This window comes from Sminthopsis crassicaudata, chromosome 2, assembly GCF_048593235.1.
Source record: "Sminthopsis crassicaudata isolate SCR6 chromosome 2, ASM4859323v1, whole genome shotgun sequence".
NCBI classification, from domain to species: domain Eukaryota; kingdom Metazoa; phylum Chordata; class Mammalia; order Dasyuromorphia; family Dasyuridae; genus Sminthopsis; species Sminthopsis crassicaudata.
This window is the reverse complement of record NC_133618.1, coordinates 273530654-273553175: the sequence shown is the minus strand read 5'-3', so window position 1 is coordinate 273553175 and position 22522 is coordinate 273530654. Positions and strand designations below refer to the sequence as shown.

Sequence of the window (22522 nt, the reverse complement as noted above, 5' to 3'; positions counted from 1 at the left end):
GATTCTCACCTACCAAAATCACAAGTGCAGACCACCCCAGGAGAAAGACCCCGCTAAGACTAAGTACTCCCAAATGCAAATGGCCAACTTCCTGTGCAGGCCCGGAGCGGAGGAATGGGTCTCGCGGGGCGCGGGGACTAAGGGGTGGGGGTGGGGGTGTTATTTCGTTCAGGTTTTACACGATTCACCTCGAGAAAACTCATCTAGTTGCTTAAACATTACGGACGTCGGTCCCCTCATCTACAAAAGGAAGGGAGGCTGAACAGAGGTTCTCACCCGCCCTTTAAACTGTTTTTCGATGGGTCTGGACATTGCAGCCTCTGCCTTTCTTCCTATACCCTTCCAGAAAGCAGAACTCCAGGGGATTGGGATGCTGAGGGGCGGGGGAGGGGAGCTTCTCCTGTAGCCTCGCCCAAACGTTAAAAACACTAGAAAAGGTAGGGTTCTCGCCGCTCCAGGAAGTGACGTCAATGCCAGGGACGCAAACCGGAACTTGCTCTCCGGCTCTGCGTCAACTCCTGCCACTGAGACCCTCTCAGGGGGTGTCGCAAAAGTGTCGCCCAGCCCAAGTCCGTTCGGCTCCTGACTGGCTTCGGGTCGTCTCCTCTTCTGGTCGTCAATTGCGGGTGTCAATCGGCAGCAAAATGGAGGACGTCGGGCTCTGGGAGGCGGGCCGGACTGGAGACCGAACTGGCATTCCCGGGAGCGAGTCCCCGCCGAGTGCTCAGGAACTTGCCACGGTGAGGCTTTTTCATGGATCCTCTTTGTCGTTTCCCCCTTCTCGGGGCATGTACCCGCGGCCCGGGAAATGCGTTTCCCGACTAGACTGGGGGGGGGGGGGGCGGTGTGGAGTGCGGCGTGTCGGGGAGAAACCCGGCCCCGCACCTAAGGGGGAGCCAAGGCGCCGACGCGGCTTCGGCTGCTGTCACCGGAGGGCGAACCGCGCCGAGCCGGCGGGGGAGGCTGGGAGCGGATCGGGAGCTCGGGCGCAGCCGGGGTCTCCTCCTGCAGCACGGGGTGCGCACTGGGGTAGCCCTGGGAAGCAGCTCAGCCACGCCGCGTTAAACCTCCTCCGCTTCGGGAAGTATTCATTGAATGAGACATTGCTGTGTGCCTAGCATCGTGCCCGCGCGGAGGTTAACCTACATCCACTCCTCTCTCCAGCGGCGTGTCTTCCTTCCCCTGGGGCGGACCGCCCAGCGCGGCTGCCCCTCAGTGTGTCAGACTGACAGCCCGTCTGCTTCCCCATTCCTGCTGGAAGCTCTTTGAGAGCGCAGAGTGCCTTTGCCTCGTCTTCTGTCCCAGCGCTTAGCACAGGGCCTGGCACACAGTAGGGGCTTGACACGTGCTTATGCTTTTAAAACTATTTTTACATATTGGATATTATGATATGTGTATGTGCATAACTCAATATATCTTATTGGAGCAGCTAGGTGGCAGTAGTTAAAAGTCCTGGGTCTGGAGTCAAGAGAAGCTGAATTCAAGATACTAGTGGGGACTCACTGGGCGAGTCACGGAACCTCTCCCCGCCTTAGTTTCCTCCCTTGTAAAATGAGGATAGTAGTAACACCTCCCTCCCAGAGTTGTGAGGATCGGATGGGATAATTGTAAAGGGCTGAGCTCAGTGCCCGGCACTTAGTAGGCTCTGTATAAATGTTAGCTATTTGTGTGTGTGTGTGTATGTGTGTGTGTGTGTGTGTGTGTGTACACACCTAGTCATGTATACTCAGACTTGTGTATACATATATTTGTACAGACACATACCTATATACTTATATGTAGACACAGAACATAAGTGACTTATATTTACGTGTGTGCCTGTAGTCAACCCTGTATCTGCATACAGGTTTGTGTTGGAATGGAATATTTACTCATATGTAAACACACACCCATGCAGCTTACACGTACACCTACATATACGGGTGTGATTATATTTACATATGTAAATGCATTGATGTATATTTACATGCTATCATGTTTTAATAGCTTAAAACTATCTTACAATTTGTGATACTGTATAGATAGATAGATAGATATGTAATACATGTCAATGTATATGACATTTACACTGTTAACCTGCATGTATACATACATTTGTATATGTACACACATTTACATGCACACATTTCTATAGCTTCAAAGTGTGTGTACAGAAAGTACACATACACACACAAACGCACACACACACTGCCTCTCAGAAGTCATAGTGCAGTTTTAAGCATTTAAAGCTTAGATAATAAATATAGGGATAGAGGATAGGACTGGCCTTATGATTTCCTTGGTATAGCAAATATGGAAATTCCCTCTTCCAATGTAGGTTGTCACCTATTTTAAGATGTGTAATTACCTTGCCTTTGACAACAGATTGACCATAGAAGATAAAAGATTAAGTAGTTAGGATAATATCTAGGTTGTGAGTCCAGAGGTCTTGAAAAATTAAAGTTGACAAATGCTCCAAGAGATTAAGTATCTTGCCTAGGCCTTAAACTAATAATATATGTCAGAGTTTGGACTTGAACCCAGGTTTTCCTGACTTTGAGGTCAATTCCTTATTTGCTACAAATTGCTACCTCTTCAGCATAATGTTATCCAGGGTAATTTCTGTAGGGGAAAGAGCACCAACAACTGAGGAAAAGCAGGAGAGACTAGAAATTACTTTAAGTTCTAGGAAGTGGTACCAGAACGAAGATTGAAGGAAACTTGGGATCTCCCTAGGTAGAGATGAGGAAACACAGTACAGGGTCAGTGTTTGAGAGCTAGTGAGAGATCAATATAGTTTCACATTGATGATTTGAGTCACATTTTGAAAACTTGGTGTTCGTTTTGATCAGCTGATTTTTTTTTTTTCTGCATTAATCTGTAAAATTCAGATAGCTCTTCATGATTCAGCTATGTGGGCATGGCCTTTGATAAGTGGCATTTTAGTGCACCACTTAGCTCACTGAAGTATATTTCATTTAATAGTACAATTACTTCCTTTGTTGAAGCATTCCTTGATCCGCCACAACTGAAAGTGGTCTATCCTTCCTCAAATTTTCTGAGAATACTTTGTTTGAATCTCTATTTTGTCACTCTACTTTGTATCTTGTATTAACTTAACTCTGTTAAGTTTCATCCCACATCCCTTCCCCCCCATATATAGTATAAGCTTCTTGAGGATAATGTCTCCAGTGCACTTGCACGTTAGTCAGTTAATAAGCCTTTTTTTTTTTTTTTTTTTTTTTAAACACCTACTATGTGTCCATGCCAAGAATTTGGGGATACAAAGAAAGGCAAAAGACAATACTGGTCCTTCAGGAGCTAAGTGCTTTATATATTTGTTGAATTGAGCTTGTTAAAGTGAACCTGTACATTTTAGGAATAGAAAGACTTTCTTTTGTAAGTATTTTATGTTCTGGATATGGAAAATAATGTCTTTGGAGAAAGAATTTAGAAAAATTTAATGCAAAGAAAGTTGTGGGTTAAATATTTTATTATTTAGTTCTCCAAGAGAATTACAAAATTGAATTAAAAGTCAGTAGCATCAAATCTGACCTCAGACACTTAACAAGTCCTAGCTGTGTGACCCTGGACAAGTCACTTAACCCCAGTTGCCTCAGGGGGGAAAAAAAGTCAGTAGCAACATTTTATACTATATTTATTCTATGAAATAGAATTACTTTTATCAGTTATCAGCAAAAGAAAACTGTGTATCTCCTGGTAATATGTACTCTTGCCCAGAGTGGAAGCAGCTGGTGATGCTATTATGATTTAGGGAGCAGGTAGAGTTGGAAAATTGTTTTATAAGAGTAAAGACTGCCAAATCTCTTGGGATTGTGTAATTTGAGAATGTATTACCATTGTTGCTAATTCTATGATAATGAATATTTTCTTGGAATCTGATAATGATTGAGATCTTAGGGGCATACTTGTTTCTACTTTGGAGCATAGAGATAGGGATTTGTATTAGGGTTTTATTGGTTAGTACAATTCTCAAGGAAGGAAACTCTCCTCTGCAACTTTTTTAGAGAACTGCCTAGAACGATGAGAAATTAAATGACTTGTCTATGATCACCCAACTAGCCAGTATTTGCCAAAGGAAAGACTTAAATCCACCTCTTTCTGGCAACTTTTAGGTACTGAAGATTCCTATCAGAGTTGTATGGTGGAAATAGAGCTAGATTTGAAGTTGGAAAACCTGGTTTTTAATGCTGGCTTTTGACACTCACTGTGAAATATTTTATAATTTATTTTTAGTTTTTATTATTATGGACTTGAAAAACATCCACAGACATGAGTATGCTCATTAACAAAGAATAGAAAAAAATTGTATATGAATCTGCAAATCTATTACAGCTTTTATTTTTTTTAAAGAACATATAACAAATTTAAGACATACATTCCAAAGTTATCCTGCTTTATGTGGCTCCCTCTATGAACTTCCCTTTTTCTTTTCTGCATTTAAAAAAAAAAGTTTGTTTATAGTTGTGTGATCATGGGCAAGTCACATTAATTTTCTGACTCTAAATTTTCTTGACTGCAGAATGAGTAGAGTAATAGCCCTATTATTTTTGTCACAGCATTATTGTGAGAAAAGTTAATTGTAAACATTAAAGAGATATGTACATTTGAATTATTAGGCTTGTATTCTAAAAGATTAGGAGGGATCCCAACCTTAATGGTCATGCTAACCCCTCCTTTTACAAATAAGAAATATGAATTCAAGAGATATAAAATGACTTATCCAACATAGAGATTTTGTTGTAGTTGTTCGATTGTATCAGTTACATCTAACTCTTCATGACTCCATTTGGGGATTTTCTTGGCAAAGATACTGGAATAGTTTGTCATTTCCTTCTCTAGCTAATTTACAGATGAGGAACCTGAAGGAAACCAGATTAAATGACTTGTCCAGAGTCACATAACTATAGTGAGTGTTTGAGGTTAATTTTGAACTCAGGAAAATGAGTCTTCCTCACTTCAGGCCTGTAACTATCTACTGTGGCACCTAACTGCCTTAACGTTAAGGTAATTTATTTTAGTAACATTTATTAAGTACCCACTATGTTCCAGGCACTGTGCTAAACTCTGGATAATTATTTATTAATTACTTTATTTACTAATATTTTAAGGTTTTCAAAGTGCTTTGCATTATCTTATTTAATTGTCAAAAATCCTGTGAAGTAGGTGCTTTTATTATTTCCATTTTATAGATGAGGAAACAGACTAAGTGAAGTTAAATGATTTGGTAAGAGACATACAGCTAATAAAGCCTGAGATAGTATTTCAAATGAGGTCTTCCTAACTACAGGTTCAGCCCTCTAGCCACCATACTATCTACTTGTTCTCAATTAGGAGAGCCACTGATGAGTACCTTCTCTCTTTTTTATTTAGTGCCTCAACAATTAGATTTGAGCATATATCCTTGTTTATATATCTGTGAACATGTTTTAACTTAGGTAGAATGTAAGTTCCTTGAAGGCAATGTCTATCTTTTTTTATCTTTTTTCTCTTGTGCCTACATATTGAATAAGTGTTTTTTAATTAGTTATATGTGGGGCAGAGGGAAATATAAGTATATAGAGAACATATCCTGCTCATAAGAAGCTTACAGTTAAATTAGATAAGGGGAGAAAATTAAAACATATACAGATCTATAGCTATAAATATAGATATATACACATACATACATATATATAAACACACATATACACATACATATAGCATAGGTACAGTAATATATATATATAACATGCATATAACATACACATGCATATGTGTGTATGTAATATGCAAATATGTGCCTATGTATATATTTATATGTGTTCGTGTTATGTAGATGTAGATGTAGATATTAATATAAGAAAGAATTTGATAGTGCAAAAGAAAGGCAAAGTGTGAAATATTTGAAATGAGATAGATCATTTGATTATTAATATCAAGTGAGGCACAAAACAAGGAATGAAGGTTTAATATCTGTAATGGATGGGATTTAATATATACATCAAAATCATTAAGAATTCTCTATGGTACAAGGGTTCTTATCCTTTTTTGCCTCATGAATTCTTTAATAATGTTTGTAAATGAAAAGAATACATAGGATTGCAAAGGAAATCAATTCTATTGAAATACAATTATCAAAATATGTATTAAAAACCAGTTCATAGGCTTCAAATTAAGATTACCTACTGTGGATGGTAAAAGCTAGTAAGGAACTTCTAATAAACACATACTGTTGATTAAATGGGGTAATATCTCATAAAAATACAAGTTCAGATTCATTTTGATCTTCTAGGTAACAGAAGAATGTGAGTCTATTTGAGACAATGGGTTAAGAGAGTGAGTAAAGTTGAGGACCAAAAGATCCTGTATCCTATTTTTTTGTTAGCTTATTCTTTTTACCCCCTAAAAAGTGTTGCTCCCCTGAGAGAGGGAGCAGACTCTATAGTTGTCACAATGTATAACAGCATCTTTTATATATTGGTGCTACGACATATAAAATAATTCTTTAATCTATAACAATGAGATAATACAATAAAGTCCCACTATCTAGACTAGTAACTTGGAACTAGTAATGAGTGAGTACAAGGTTTTTCACAGTAGAGGCTAAGATTTATTTATTGAATCCATTCAAGACTTGAATGAGTTTGACAGGTAAAAGAGTAGAGTTTTAAGTATTTTAAAATATTTGATTTACAAATTTTTTTACATTGTATGTGAAGCCTTTTAAAACTCTTAAATGAGACCCTTTTTTTTTTTAATGTTAAAAGTAATCCGATAGTTTTTTTTGGCATTGAAAATGATGGATACCACTGTTCAGTCTATATTTCAAACAATTACAGAGCCCTCCACAATGTTTCCATAACTAATAGAAATACTAAGGTAAAAACTCAAGTCTTATTCCCAGGAAATTCAATGCAGCACACATTTATTGAGTGTCAGTTATATTAAGGGTACTATGCTTACAAAAGAAATACTTTTTCTTCAGTGACTATATCAAAAGGAGAGAACAAGAAATTACAGTTAAAGGGATTTTAGGATAATAGGGGATGGGAGTAAATATTGAGCCAATACTAAAGTAATTAAGAAAATTAAAAGAATGACTGCTAGGTAATTAGATTGCAGCAATAAAAATTAGAAAGGGAAATAATTGAAATAAATCCATTACATGGAATTAGAAGATGGTGGGGAGGGAGGAGATATAGAATAAATTGTATAGAAATAGTACTAGAGAATAGTATGCTTATCATTCCTCCTAAATTGTAGAGGTCAGGGAGAATGAGAAAAATAGACTTCAGTAAGTTTGGTTACAAAGTCATAGTGTCTTAAAAATAAAACAAAAACTTGTAAAAACTACAAAACAATATGGCTGAAATTAGTTTTAGACTAACATCTCTCAATATATATGCCAATATATGTTAAGAGAAGCTCTAAATGGATATTTTTCTGAAAGGTCATATTGTAAACAGACTAGAGGAACAAAGAATGAAATACCTCACACAGGTATAGGTAAGGGAAAACCAAAGAAGATAAAATAAATGAATTTTGTTAAATAATGTTAAAACTTTTTTTGGAAAAGTCAAGTGAAAAAGCATTTAAATTGTTCACAATATCATAAGGCATTATGATAAGCATTATACATACAAATTAATAATATGATTGTCCCTAATCTCAAAGGATATCAGTATAATAGAGGAGCCCTCAAGCAAACAATTCTGTACAAATAAGATATATATAGGACAAGTGGGAAGCATTAGTATTAAGACAAGGAAAGACTATTTGCAGAAAGTAGGGTTTAAATTGACACTTGAGAGAAGCCACTGAGGGGAAAAAGTGTGAAAGACAGCCAGTGAAATGGCATACATTTGGGAGATGAAATGTCATGTTCATAAACCAGTAGGCAGTCTATGTTACTAGATTATAGAGTGGATCATAGAGTAAGTACATGGAAGAGACTAGTAGTATAGGGGATTGGAAAGTCATGAAGGGTTTTACTATCCAAATAGAATATCATATTTGATCTTGGAGATATTAGAGATAGAGAGCCTCTAGAGTTTGTTAGTTAAGGAAGTGACTCGGTCAGACTTATGCTTTGATAATGAGTTGAGGGGAAATTGTAACAAGGAGCGACAAGTCAAGGAGACCAGCTAACAGGCTATTGTAATAGTCCAGTTGTAAGGCAGTGAGATCCTGTACCAAGGTGATAGCAGTTAGAAAAGCAAAAGGAGCATTTGTGAAAAGATCTTAAAAAGTCATATAGGTATGAAAAGGAGAGGAGAGAGGGTGAGGAATTGAAGCTAACCTAGGGCTTGGAGAAAAAGATAATGAATTTAAGATATACATGGGATATCCAGTTTAAGATATCTCAGACAGATGGAGATGTAAAAATGAGAATGAGGTTCAAGTTGGTTTAATAGATTTGAAATCATCAGCATAGTGATAATCATGGAAGCTGATTTTCACCAAGTGAAATAGTTTGAAAAGAGGGTCTAGGGCCAAATCTTGAAGGATACCCAGGATTAGTAAATGTGACAGAGTTGAAGATCCGACAAAAGAGACTGCGGAGGACAGCCAGAACAGAGTGATGTTATGAAAACCTAGAGTGAAAAAGATATTAAGAAGAATATGATGAAAATATCAGAGACTGCAGAAAGGTCATGGAGGTGGGGACTGATATTTTGCATTAGATTTGGCAGTTAAAAGATCACTGCAACTTTAGAGAGAGCAATTTAGGATGAATGATGAGGTCAGAATTCAGACTATACAGAGTCAGAGTGAGGAGCTTCTTGAGAGAACTGGTTAACTCTTAGTGCAAATTGAAGTATAATTTTTTCACTTTATTTTTCTTGTGAATTTTTTTTTTTTTTGGTCAACATGACTAAGATGTACCTTCACATGTATAATTTATATCATATTTCTTGTGTTCTCAATGGGTGGAAGAGGGGTTTGTGAAAGGGAGAGAATTTGGTACTCAAATTTTTTAAAAAGAGGTTTAAAATAATTTTTTTTTAAAAGAGTGAGAAGAAGGTAAGTAGAGGAAATTGTAGGAAACTGCTGATTGTAGACTGCCTTCATAAGGAGTTTAGCTGCAAAAGAGAGAAGCATAGGACAATAAGTAGCAGGAATGAATAGATCAAGTGAGGGTTTTCTTGAGAATAGGAGAGAGATGGATTTGTTTGTAGGCATTAGGAAGAAACTGAAGATTAGTGAGAGAATGTGGATAATAGAAAGTGTTACCTTAGAGAGAAAATGATTTGCAATCATTTGTACAGGTAGAGTGATTTGCCTTTGCATGTGAAACAGGGATGAGGAGGGAGGGACAAGATAGTGATTTCAGGAGGGAGGGACAGAATCTGATGTGAGTTGAGGAAAAAGAAAGAAGAGAGAGAACTCTTTTTTTATATTGACAAAGTTAATTCAGCTAAAATTAGAAGGATAATAGTTGTCTGGGAAAAAATTCATGCTGCATTTTTTTTCTTAGAAATGTATCATATCCAAAAATATATAAAAAGTGAATTAAATGTATAAGAACAAGAATTCCAACTGATAAACCCAATTGATAAGTTATATATGTATATGTACCTACATACATTATACATTTAAACACATATATGTATATATATTCTCAGTTGATCTCCCTAGTTGATAAATGTTTAAAGAATACAAAACATTCAGTTTTCTTAGGAAGAAATCTAATCTATTAATGATATGTGAAAAAATGTTCCAAATCACTTACTGATTACAGAAAGGCAAATTAAAACAACTCTGAGATTCTTTCATAGATTGCCCCCAAATTGACAAAGATAACAAAAAAAGGAATGACAGTTGTTTGAGTAACTTTTTGGGGAAAAAAAATCCTAATGTATTATAGATAGATTTGTGAACTGTCTGTGAACTATCGTTCTGAAAAGCAATTTGGAAATTTCCCCCCCCCCCCAAAAAAAAATCACTTAACTGTGCAAGCTTTTTTTTTTTTTAAATTATTCAGTTTACTGTATTTTCAGGTCCACTTTCACTTTTCTGCTTTGACAATACAAAAAAAAAAAAGCCATACCCCACATTATTATATGCAATCAAACAAAACAAATTTGGCCATATTTTTTGTGTTGCTTTTTTTTTCTCCTATTTTTTTTTTTTTTGCTTCAATCTGTATTCAAGTTAGTCATAGTGTAGAAGAAATAATAATAGTTGTTTATATACCACTATGATTTGCAAAGCTCTTTAGAAAGATTTAGAAAGATTTTTTGATCTTCATAACAACTCTGTGAGGTAGGTGCTATTATTTTCATTTTATAGTTAAGTACACTAAGAAGTTAAGTTACTTAAGATCATAGAGTTATTAAGTGTCTGAGGAATTTCAAAGAAAATTCCAAATAAAGTAGATATTTTACATAATAGAATATAATGTACATTTTAGAAGAAAAAAAAGAGCATTGTATATGAAACTAGCTTTCTAACATATTCAATTTGCTTTTCTTTTAAAATAGATATAATGATTTCAACATAAAACTTTTTTTGAAGTTTTTTTTTTTTTAATAGCTTTTTATTGACAACATATGCATGGGTAATTTTTTCAACATTGTCTCTTGTACTCACTTCTGTTCCAACTTTTCCCTTCTCTCTGTCCACCCCCTCCCCTAGATGGCAGGCAGTCTCATGCATGTTAAACATGTGAAAGCATATCTTAAATAAAATATATGTGTACAGATCCATGCAGTTCTCTTGTTGCACAAGAAAAATCAGATTCAGAAGATAAAAGTAACTTGGGAAGAAAAATAAACATGCAAGTAGTCCACATTCATTTCCTAGTGTTCTTTCTCTGGGTGTAGCTGATTCTGTACATCATTGATCAATTGGAACTGAATTGGATCTTCTCATTGTCAAAAATACCTACTTCCATCAGAATATATTCTCATATAGTCTTGTTGTTGCCATGTATAATGATCTCCTGGTTCTGCTCATTTCACTTAGCATCAGTTCATGTATTCATCCATTAATACAGTCTCTGTATTCATCCTGCTGGTCATTTCTTACAGAACAATAATATTTCATAACATTCATATACCCAATTTACCCAACCATTTTCCACTTGATGGGCATTCATTCAATTTCCAGTTTCTAGTCACTACAAAAAGGGCTGCCACAAACTTTTTGTACATACAGGTCCCTTTCCCTTCTTTAATAGCTCTTTGGGATATAAGCCCAGTAGTAACACTGCTGGATCAAAGTATGCACAGTTTGATAACTTTTTGGGCATAGTTCCAAATTATTCTTCAGAATGGTTGGATCCGTTCACAACTCCCAACAACAACAACATGTAACTTTCAAAGCTTTCCTGGCTCTTTTGGATTCATTTTGGCTTTCTGTGTTATTTTTGTTTCTCTTCATTTAAAAAAAAACAACAAAAAAAAACCCTCCAATGACCCTATTTTCTTTTTTTTTCTTGGGCTATTCTTATTCCTAGTCTTGCTGAATCCTTTTCCTTTTCCTACCCATTCCCCATAAGGAGGGGGGGGGGAGTCCTTGGAACTAATATACAAATCTGCAAAATAGATTCTCACATTTTCCATGTCTGAAAATGCCTATCTTACTTTGTAACTTGAGGCTGTTACCTTTCTGTCTTAGAAGGGCTTATATAACATTTGAGAAATAAATTATAATCACAAGCTACATAAGGGCTAAAGTGGTCTGAAAGTCTTTTCTGAGACTACTCCTGGGAGTAGATCAGAAGCATAAAAAATAGCGCTTTGTGTCCTAAGCAGAAGGAAGATATTATAATTAAAAGTTGTTTTGTTTGTTTTGTTTTTTTTCCCCAAGTGTTCCCAAACTTGCATATAAAACCCTGGAACAGAGCTGAGAATATATCTTTTTGTCTCCTTGGGGATGAGGAAAATTCCTGGAATGTTTGGGAATATAAATGATATGAGAACTTGTAATACAAGTTGGCTGTATATCAGCAGTTTTCCCTTGACCCTCAGTGCTAAGAAAAGATTTGGTACTGTTTTATGATTATTGAAACATATTTCTGTCCCAAATAAAAACATGCATACCAACTCATGTAACTAACATTAATTGACCTCATCAAATTCACTTTTTAAAAAATTCTTTAATTTGTTCATTCTTTCAGAACACATTGTAGTACTGTAATCTTATCTTTAGTGATTCACTTGTTTTGAATAAATCTCCTTGGAAAATATGATAATAATAGTTTTGCCTATAGGAGAATTAAAGGGGAAAAAAACCTTCTTTTGTTGTTGTTTCAGTTGTATCTGACTCTTTGAGATCCCATTTTGGATTTTCTTGGCAAAGAAAATCTGCCATTTCCATCTCCAGCTCATTAAGGAACTGAGGCAATCAGGGTTTAGTGACTTGTCCAGGGTCACACAGCTAGTGCATGTCTGAGGCCAGATTTGAACTCAGGAAGATGGATCTTTCTGACTCCAGGCCCAACATTTTATCCACTGTGCTATAATGTTCTAGTTAACTTTCTGGAGGTCTTTGGACCAGCCTTCATTTCAGCTGAGTAATCATCACAAGAATAGCCAGGGATAAAGTCCAAATTCTTTATTGTTTCCTTTACAGTCTGTCTCTTTGCCTGGGACCCAGGCTAGCTTTCTGGAGGCCTTTCAGACGGTCCTGGGTCTCAGTGGGGGAAGAAGGAGCAGAGCCACAGGAGCCTGATCAAAGATGGAATGTCTCTCCTTGGCTCCGAGACCTTGAGCTCCAGCTTCCAGTCCTTTGTCTTCTCCAAGTCTCGCTCTAGTCTCTCCCTAGGTCTGATTCTAACCTCTTAAATACTCTATTACAATTAAATACATTCATCATACTGAGTATAAGTCAATCATTTTGTCACTAGGGAACCATTATTTGTTGTAAGATTATTTCAATCATACTGAATTAATCACCATGGTAAACTAGATAACCATTGTCTTATCAATTCCACTGAGTTAATACTTTGTTATAAGAATTTCTCCAAAATTCTGGCTCATTACATTGCCACATAGCTACCTAAAACTTGTTTTTTAGGAGATTTTAAAATTTCATAATAATAATAATAATAATAAAATAAAGTGGTATTTTAAAATACCATTAGTATGCTAAAGAGAGGCAACTAAATACTAAATTGCTTGTAATAAGACAGCTACTTTATTTCATTGATCATAAGACAACACCAAACCTTTTCTCAGCATTTCTTGCTAAAATGTATTTGTGATTTCGTTGATTAGCAAGTTCCCTCCAAGAGTACAGATCAAGAGGCAATTAGATAGTGCAGTAGATAAGAGTGTCAGCCCTCAAGTCAGAGGACCTGAATTCAAATTTTACCTCAAACATTTAATACTTCCTAGCTGTGTGACCCTAGACAAGTCACTTAACCCCAATAGCCTCAGGGGGAAAAAAGGACAAATCAAAACCCATGTATATTTACTCATCATTTATATAGTTCTTATCTATATTCTTGTATAAGTATGGCACACTGGGACCATCCAAAGTGCTGGAGACTTTCTATCATGTTTGCTGATGTAGCAAGGATGCCATTGGAATATTCTTGCTACCTGACCTATCTTCCTATCATACAACTCCATGGTGACATCTTTTACTCCGTTCTTCAGAGTTCAATAAGGTTTTTATTTTGTAGCAGCTCACAGTCCTCATGCCATCTCCATTGTCCTCTGAGGGATAATAATGCTTAGTTCTCTGTATTCCATGTCTTGCTACTATAGAGTAATACTGATAGAATGTTGATATTAAAAAATATGGTCTTTGCTTTAACAGGAAGCTTGGATTAAACATATAAATATTAATTCTATCATTACTTTTTTCAAATTGATTTTTTTTAGTTAACAGGCATTTCTCTCTCATCCTCCCCCACTTAAAAAATAATCAAAATTCTTTTTTTTCTGAATAATTAATTTTTACATTTTATTTTTCCAAATACATATTAAAATAATTTTCTTCCTCTCTTATTTCCCCTCTCTCCAAGATAGATAGTAATCTGATATAAGTTAAATATGTAAGATTCTTTTAAGCATGTCTCCATATTCTTCATGTTGCATAAGAAAAATCAGACCAAAAGGGGGGAAAAACACATGAGAAAGAAAGAGCAAACACACAAAAAAAGGTGAAAATAGTATGCTTCAATCCATATTCCGTTTCCATAGTTCTGTCTGGATGTGGGTTTCATTTTCCATCCCAAGTCTATTGAAATTGCTTTGAATCACTGCATTGGTAAGAAGAGTCAAGTCTATTACAGCTGGTCATCACATAGTTACTATGTACAGTTTCCTCTTAGTTTTGCTTGCTTCATTCAGCATCAGTTCATGTAAGTCTTTCCAGGCTATTCTGTGTCAACCTGCTCATCATTTCTTATAGAGCAATATTCCATTACATTCATTTACCATGATTTATTCAGCCATTTCCTAATTGATGGGCTTCTACTCAATTTCTAGTTCCTTGTCACTACAAAAAAAGGTTGCTACAAATATTTTTGCACATGTAAATCCTTTTCCCTCTTTTATGATTTTTTTGGGGATACAGATCCAGTAATGACACTGCTGGATTACAGTTTAATAGTCTTTTGGGTATAGTTCTAAATTGCTCTCCATAATGCTTGGATTATTTCACAACTTGCATTAATGTACCAGTTTTCCCACATCCTCTCCAACATCATTATCTTTTCCTGTTATCTTAGCCATTGTGATAGGTGTGAAGTGGTTACTTTGGAGTTGTCTTAATTTGCAAATCTCTAATCAAATAGTGATTTAGAACATTTTTCTTATGACTGGAAATGGCTTTAATTTCTTCATCTGAAAATTATCTATTCATATCCTTTGACCATTTATCAATTGGAGAAATGACTTGCAATCTTACAAATTGAATCAGTTCTCTATATAGTTTAGAAGTGAGGTCTTTATCAGAAATACTGGCTATAAATTTCCTGCTCTGTTCCTCCAACTTTCTGCTTCCCTTTTAATCTTGGCTGCATTAGTTTTGTTTGTGCAAACCTTTTTAATTTAATGCAATCAGTACTATCCATTTTGTATTTCATCACCATGCTCTCTAATTTCTCTTTGGCTATAAATTCCTCTTCTCTTCATAGATCTAACATAGATCTATCCATTGCTCTCCTAATTCCTTATAGTATCACCCTTTATGTCTAAATTGTGAACCCATTTTGCCCTTATTTTGATACGGGGCATGGTTGTTGGTCAAGGCCTAGTTTTTGCCATAATATTTTCTAGTTTTCCTAGCAATTTTTTGCAGATAGTGAGTACTTATCCCAGAAGTTGAAGTCTTTGGGTTTATTAAACATTAGATTGCTATAGGTTATTGTGTCTTATGTATCTAAACCTGTTCCCCTGATTCACTTTCTGCTTCTTAGCCAACACCCAATGGTTTTGATGACCACTGCTTCATAATATAGGAAAATCAAAATTCTTGTAAGAAACATACATAGTCTGGCAGAAACTAGGCACAGATCAATATCTTACATCTTATACCAAAATAAGGTCAATATGGGTTTATTATTTAGACATAAAAGAGTAATACTATAAACAAATTAGAGCAAGGGATAGTTTACCTAATAGATCTGTGGAGAGGGGAAGAATTTATGGCCAAGAATGGACTAGAACATATTATGAAATGCAAAATGGATAATTTTGATTAGGTTAAATTTAAAAGATTTTGCACAATCAAAATCAATGCACCCAAGATTAGAAGAGGAGCAGAAAGCTGAGAAACAAGTTTTACCGCATGTGTTTCTGATAAGGGCCTCATATCTAAAATAAAAAGAGAACTGAGCCAGATTTATAAGGTTACAAATAATTTTCCAATTGATAAATGGTCAAAGGATATGGACAGACAATTATCAGATGAAGAAATTAAAGGCATTTATAGTCATAAAAAAAATCTCTAAAGCATTATCAATTAGAGAAAAAAAACTCTGAGGTACTATCTCTCACCTATCAGATTGGATAAAATAATAACAGATTATGATAAATGTTGGAGGGATGTGGGAAAACTGGGACATTAATGCATTGTTGGTGGAGTTGTGAACTGATCCAGCCATTCTGGATAACAATTTGGAACTATATCCAAAGGGCTATCCTTTGATCAGGAAGTTTCACTACTTTCACTGTATTCCAAAGAGATGGTAAAATAGGGAAAAGGACCTACATATGCAAAAATGTTTGTAACAGCTCTTTTTGTGGTGGCAAGGAAGTGAAAAATAACTAGAAGTCCCTCAATTGGGGAATGGCTGAATAAGTATGGCATATAAATGTAATAGAATATTATTATTCTATAAGAAATAATGAGCAAGTTGATTTCAGAAAAGCCTGGAAAGATTTACATGAACTGATGCTAAGTGAAGTGGACCGAACCAGGAGAATCTAGTTAACAGTAAGATTGTGTAATGTTCAACTATGATAGACTTGGCTCTTCTCAGCATTGTGGTGATCCAAAACAGTTCCAATAGACTTGGGATGGAAAATGCTATCTGCATCCAGAGGGAGAACTTCATTATAAAGACTGCATGTGGAACAAAGCATACTATTTTCACTTTTGTTGTTTATATATTTGCTTTTTCTCTCTCACGATTTTTCAACTTTTTGTTTTGATTTTTCTCTCACCATATGACAAATATGGAAATATATTAAAAATGATTGTAAATGTATAACTTATATCAGTTTGCATACTTTCTTGGGAGAGAGGGAGGGAGAAAATATTTGTAACACCAAAACTTTTTTTTTTTAATTATAACTTTTTATTGACATGGGTAATTTTTTACAACATTTTACCTTGCATTCACTTCTGTTCTGACTTTTCCCTTCCCTCTCTCCACCCCCTCCCCAGATGGAAAGCAGTCTCATACATGTTAAATATGTTATAGTATATCCTAGATACAATATGTATGTGCAGAACTGAACAGTTCTCAGGTACAGAAAGAATTGGATTCAGAAGGTAAAAATAACCTGAAAAGAAAAACAAAAATGTAAACCGTTTACACTCATTTCCCAATGTTCCTGGGAACTGGCTATAGGTGATTCTGTCCATCATTAATCGATTGGAACTGAATTAGATCTTCTCATTGTTGAAGATATCCATTTCTATCGGAATACATCCTCAACATTGTTGTCGAAGTGTATAATGATCTTCTGGTTTGCTCATTTCACTCAATATCAGTTCATGTAAGACTTTCCAAGCCTCTCTGTATTCATCTTGCTGGTCATTTCAGTAATATTCCATAACATTCATAAAACACAATTTACCCAACCATTCTCCAATTGATGGGCATCCATTCATTTAACAGTTTCTAACCACTACAAAAAGGGCTGCCACAAACATTTTTTGCACATTCAGATCCTTTCCCTTCTTTAGTATCTCTTTGGGATATAAGCCCAGTAGTAATACTGCTGGATCAAAGAATATGCACAGTTTGATAACTTTTTGGGCATAATTCCAGATTGCTCTCCAGAATGGTTGGATTCGTTCACAACTCCACCAACAATATATCAGTGTCCCAGTTTTCCCACATTCCCTCCAACATTCATCATTATTTTTTCCTGTCATCTTAACCAATCTGATAAGTGTGTAGTGGTATCTCAGAGTTGTCTTAGTTTGCATTTCTCTGATCAATAGTGATTTGGAACACTCATATGAGTGAAAATAGTTTCAATTTCAACATATGAAAATTGTCTATTCATATTCTTTGACCATTTATAAATTGGAGAATGGTTTGATTTCTTATAAATTAGAGTCAATTCTCTCTCTATTTTGGAAATGAGGCCTTTTTCAGAACCTTTACCTGTAAAAATGTTTTCCCAGTTTGTTGCTTCCCTTCTGATCTTGTTTGCATTTGTTTCATTTGTACAAAATCTTTTTAATTTGATGTAATCAAAATATTCTATTTTGTGATCAATAATGATCTAGTTCTTTGGTCATAAATTTCTTCCTCCTCCACAAGTCTAAGAGGTAAATTATCCTATTATTTTCCTCTAATTTATTTATAATCTTGTTCTTTATGCCTAAATCATAGACACATTTTGATCTTATCTTGGTGTACGGTATTAAGTGTGGGTCCATGCCTAATTTCTGCCATACTAATTTCCAGTTTTCCCAGCAGTTTTTGTCATTTCTTATCCCAAAAGTTGGGATCTTTGGGTTTGTCAAAGACTAGATTGCTATTTTTATTCACTATATTGTCCTGTGAACCTAACTTATTCCACTGATCAACTAATCTATTTCTTAACCAGTACCAAATGGTTTTGGTGACTGCTGCTTTATAATATAGTTTTAGATCAGGATCAGCTAGGCCACCTTCTTTTGATATGAAGTTCCCTTGAAATTCTCGACCTTTTCTTCTTCCATATGAATTTTGTTGTTGTTTTTTCCAGGTCATTAAAATAGTTTCTTGGGAGTTTGATTGGTATAGCACTAAATAAATTGATTAGTTTAGGGAGTATTATCGTCTTTTATTATATTCGCTCGGCCTATCCAAGAGCACTTAATATTTTTTCAATTATTTAAATGTGACTTTATTTGTGTGGAAAGTGTTTTGTAATTTTGCTCATATAATTTCTGACTTTCCTTTGGTAGATAGATTCCCAAATATTTTATGCTATCAACAGTTATTTTGGATGGAATTTCTCTTTGTATCTCTTGCTGTTGGATTGTGTTGGTAATATATAAAAATGCTAAGGATTTATGTGGATTTATTTTGTATTCTGCAACTTTGCTAAAGTTATGAATTATTTCCAATATCTTTTTAGTAGAATCTTTGGAGTTTTCTAAGTATACCATCATAACATCTGCAAAGAGTGATAATTTGGTTTCCTCATTACCTACTCTAATTTCTTTAATCTTTTTCTCAACTCTTATTGCTAAGGATAGTGTTTCTAATACAATATTGAATAATAATGATGATAGTGGGCAACCTTGTTTCACTCCTGATCTTTCTGGGAAAGGTTCCAGTTTATCCCCATTACATATGATGCTTACTGACAGTTTTAAATATATATTCCTGACTATTTTAAGGAAAAGTCCATTTATTCCTATACTCTCAAGTGCTTTTATTAGAAGTGGATGTTGGATTTTATCAAATTTTTATCAAATCAATTTTTTCTGCATCTATTGAGATGATCATATGGTTTTTGTGTAACACCAAATCTTACAAAAATGAATGTTGAACACTATCTTTACATATAATTGGAAAGAAAATAATTTTTGAGGAAAAAAATAAAAGAAACATAGACAAGTAGAACAAATTCCCACATTGGCCATATGAACATTTTTCTCTTATTCTGCATCTTGAATCCATCACTGCCACTAGTCACCACTGATCTCTTTCTGTTTCATTATGCTGATCTGAGCTGAAATATGACGCACTATGTTTGGTTTTTTTCCTCTTGGATTTCATACTCAGAACTTTTTCTCAGTACATTTTCTAGATCTTTGTGGAGTAACTGTAGGAGATAGCTTGGCTGTATTCATTCTATTATTCTGCCATCTTGGTTAATCTCCTATTATTGTCATAGGAGTTTTGAAATTTCCAAAAGTCAATCCAGCCTGCTTTTTTCTTTCTGTTTAACTCTGGGCATAACTCATTGCCCATTAGTATTTCTGTACATACTGATGGGCACTTGCCCATCACTTTGGTGAGTATCCAAATTAAAGTTAGAATCTGGGCAACAGAAATTCTTCATCCACTTAATCATTCCTGAACTCTTTTATGTGATTATAGATCTCTTCCAAGAGCCTCTGTAATATTCTTCCAAGAATGTTTTTCTCCATTTGTCACAATGCTCTACAGAAGTTTCCTTCTTTGACCTGAACCCTAGATCTCCTTTATCAAAGTGGTGAATACCTTTGGGGGCTTGAGTCTATCTATATGACTTGTCTGCTGTATACTATCAGAGGATGCTTGAACAAGATTATTTCTATAGTTAGATCTCAGACACTTTAAATGATTTTGATGAGCAATCCCTTACTATAAAAATGAGGCCATATTCCAAGGAAATACTAAAGAAGGGAAAGGGACCTGTATGTGCCAAAATGTTTGTGGCTGCCCTTTTTGTAATGGCTAGAAACTGGAAAATGAATGGATGCCCATCAATTGGAAAATGGTTGGGTAAATTATGGTATATGAATGTTATGGAATATTATTGTTCCGTAAGAAATGACCACCAGGATGAATACAGAGGGGCTTGGAGAGACTTACATCAACTGATGCTGAGTGAAATGAGCAGAACTAGGAGATCATCATACACTTCAGCAACAATACTGTATGAGGATGTATTCTGATGGAAGTGGATATCTTCAACATAGAGAAGATCTAATCCAGTTCCAATTGATAGCTACACCCAGAGAAGGAACACTGGGAAATGAGTGTAAACTGTTTTCATTTTTTGTTTTTCTTCCCAGGTTATTTTTACCTTCTGAATTCATTTCTTCCTTAGCAACAACAACAACAACAACAAAAATCGGTTCTGCACATATATATTGTATCTAGGATATACTATAACATACTTAATATGTATGGGAATGCCTGCCATCTAGGGGAGGGAGTGGAGAGAAGGAGGGGAAAATTCGGAACAGAAGGGAGTACAAGGGATAATGTTGTAAAAAATTACCTATGCATATGTACTGTCAAAAAATATTATAATTATAAAATTAATTTAAAAATTTTTTTAAAGATATGTGTTATTAGAGAAAACTATTTAGCTAAAAGGAAAAAAAAAAGAAAGAAAAAGTCCAAAAACATGTGGAATGTACAACCTTCCACTTTCATGAAGAGTGGGTAAGGAGGCCCTCTTGTGTCTCTTCAAATGGAGAGTAACTAAATAATAATTGCCAAGAATGTATGGTATAGTGTTCTTGTTAATGCCAGTTGACATCTATGTAGATAGAAAATGTAAGTTGTCTTCCCACTGGAGGAGAAAGTGAATAGATAGAAAAACCACTTTCCCCCAGTTATTAAGGGAAGAAATCTTCCTTTTAAAAGTGAATTGCTTTAAAGGTAAAAGAAAAAAAAGAAAAAAAATTCCTCCAAAAGAGGATGTCAAGTAAAAGATGTAATAGAAGGAAAAAAGAGGTAGAATTGCATACGGAAAGAGAAGTGATTTATAATCAGAGGATCTGAGTTCAAAATCATCTCTGCTATTTACTATCTATGTGACCTCAACAATTTTCCTCACCTCTAAAATGAGAGGATTTGGTATTTCAGTCCAGGAAGGATGGTCGTCTTTCTTCTGGGAAATGAGGAAAGGAAAAGATAGATGCACCAGAAAAGCTGAACATGTGTATTCATCCATAAGTACATCCTCATACATGAAAGGAATTCTACTTTACCTTGTATGTATACATACTCATTATTGTTGTATTCAGATTGCATCTAGGAACTGCTAACCCTGTTAGTGTATTTGAGTAGGCTCCAGATACTTTTGCTTGAGTAGACTAAATCTGGGAGCTCTTTTCCTTACTTATTTTTAGGTCCTACTAAAATCTTTTTTTCCTTCAACCTTGCTGCCATTTTAATATCATAGGATTTAAACATAGTCCAGATAAATTGTCATTTTTGCCAATCTGGGTGTGAGCTTAAACCTCATAGTTGTTTTAATTTTAACTTCTTAATGTTTTGGAGTATTCTTTTCAATGAATGTTCATCAAGCATTTTATCTTTGATTTTAGAGGAGGCTGAGTATTATAGGGTATCCTATGATACTTTTTTAGATTAAGTAGAATTATACTTAATTTAATTTTGTCTGTAGAGTCTTAAGTCACATGTTTCAAGATATAAATTATTTTACTCTTAATTTTCTTGCAGTGGTGGCACCAGCAAGTTGATTTTCATTCTGCCTTTTTATACTATTTGGCACAAACTGTACCAGACATTTACTTTGATGAAATAGATCCAGAATTGGAAAAACAAGAGGAAGTTGCTCAGTTGATGATATTAACTCCATTGGAATGGTTCTTATTTAAAGAAGATCCAGTTATTTCTTTAGAAAAATTGAAACAAAGTGGAGCATTTCAGCTTTGTGGGAAAGTTTTCAAAAGCGGAGAGACGACATATTCTTGTAGGTAAGAACTGGAAACTAATAGAATCAGTATATTTGAAATTTCTGTGTTTTTTCTTTTATCTAGTAGTGTACCTTTTTTTTTTTTTTTTTTTTAGGTTCATTATCAACTCAAAGTTCTTTATAAAACCTTGTCATTTTGTTTAATAGGTTTGTTCTTTTTAGCACTTGTTAATGGTCTGTGACTAACCATTATAGAATATTTGTTAGATTCTCACTTCCAGTTAATAAGCCACCATCATATTTTCTTTCTCTGTTGTTTTAAGAACTATATATATAGGTTTTTTTTTTTTCCCTCTTCCAAAAAGATAGTAGGGAAAATAGGAGAAACTTTGTTTTCAACTATGTAATGAGGGTACTGGGGGAGAGAGGAATGAAGAAATATATAGAGACCATGAAATGGGAACAGCTTTAACTACCAGGGCTCTTTCTGAGAACTGTCCGCCTATAGCCATTAGATGTGGAGAGTT

At 35.0% G+C, this 22522-nt stretch overlaps 1 protein-coding gene across 2 annotated transcripts in view; it reads left to right on the top strand.

Annotated features, from left to right (window-relative positions):
* Window positions 1–487: 487 nt before the first annotated feature.
* Window positions 488–22522, top strand: part of UBR1 (ubiquitin protein ligase E3 component n-recognin 1) — a 137360-nt gene continuing 115325 nt past the window's right edge. The window contains exons 1-2 of one of the 2 annotated variants that reach the window (XM_074289406.1): window positions 488–740; window positions 21800–22056. In XM_074289406.1, coding sequence (XP_074145507.1) covers window positions 645–740; window positions 21800–22056 — 353 coding nt within the window. In that variant the 5' untranslated portion in view covers window positions 488–644. The remainder of the gene's footprint in view (window positions 741–21799; window positions 22057–22522) is intronic. The other variant, XM_074289407.1, reaches the window with a different exon arrangement.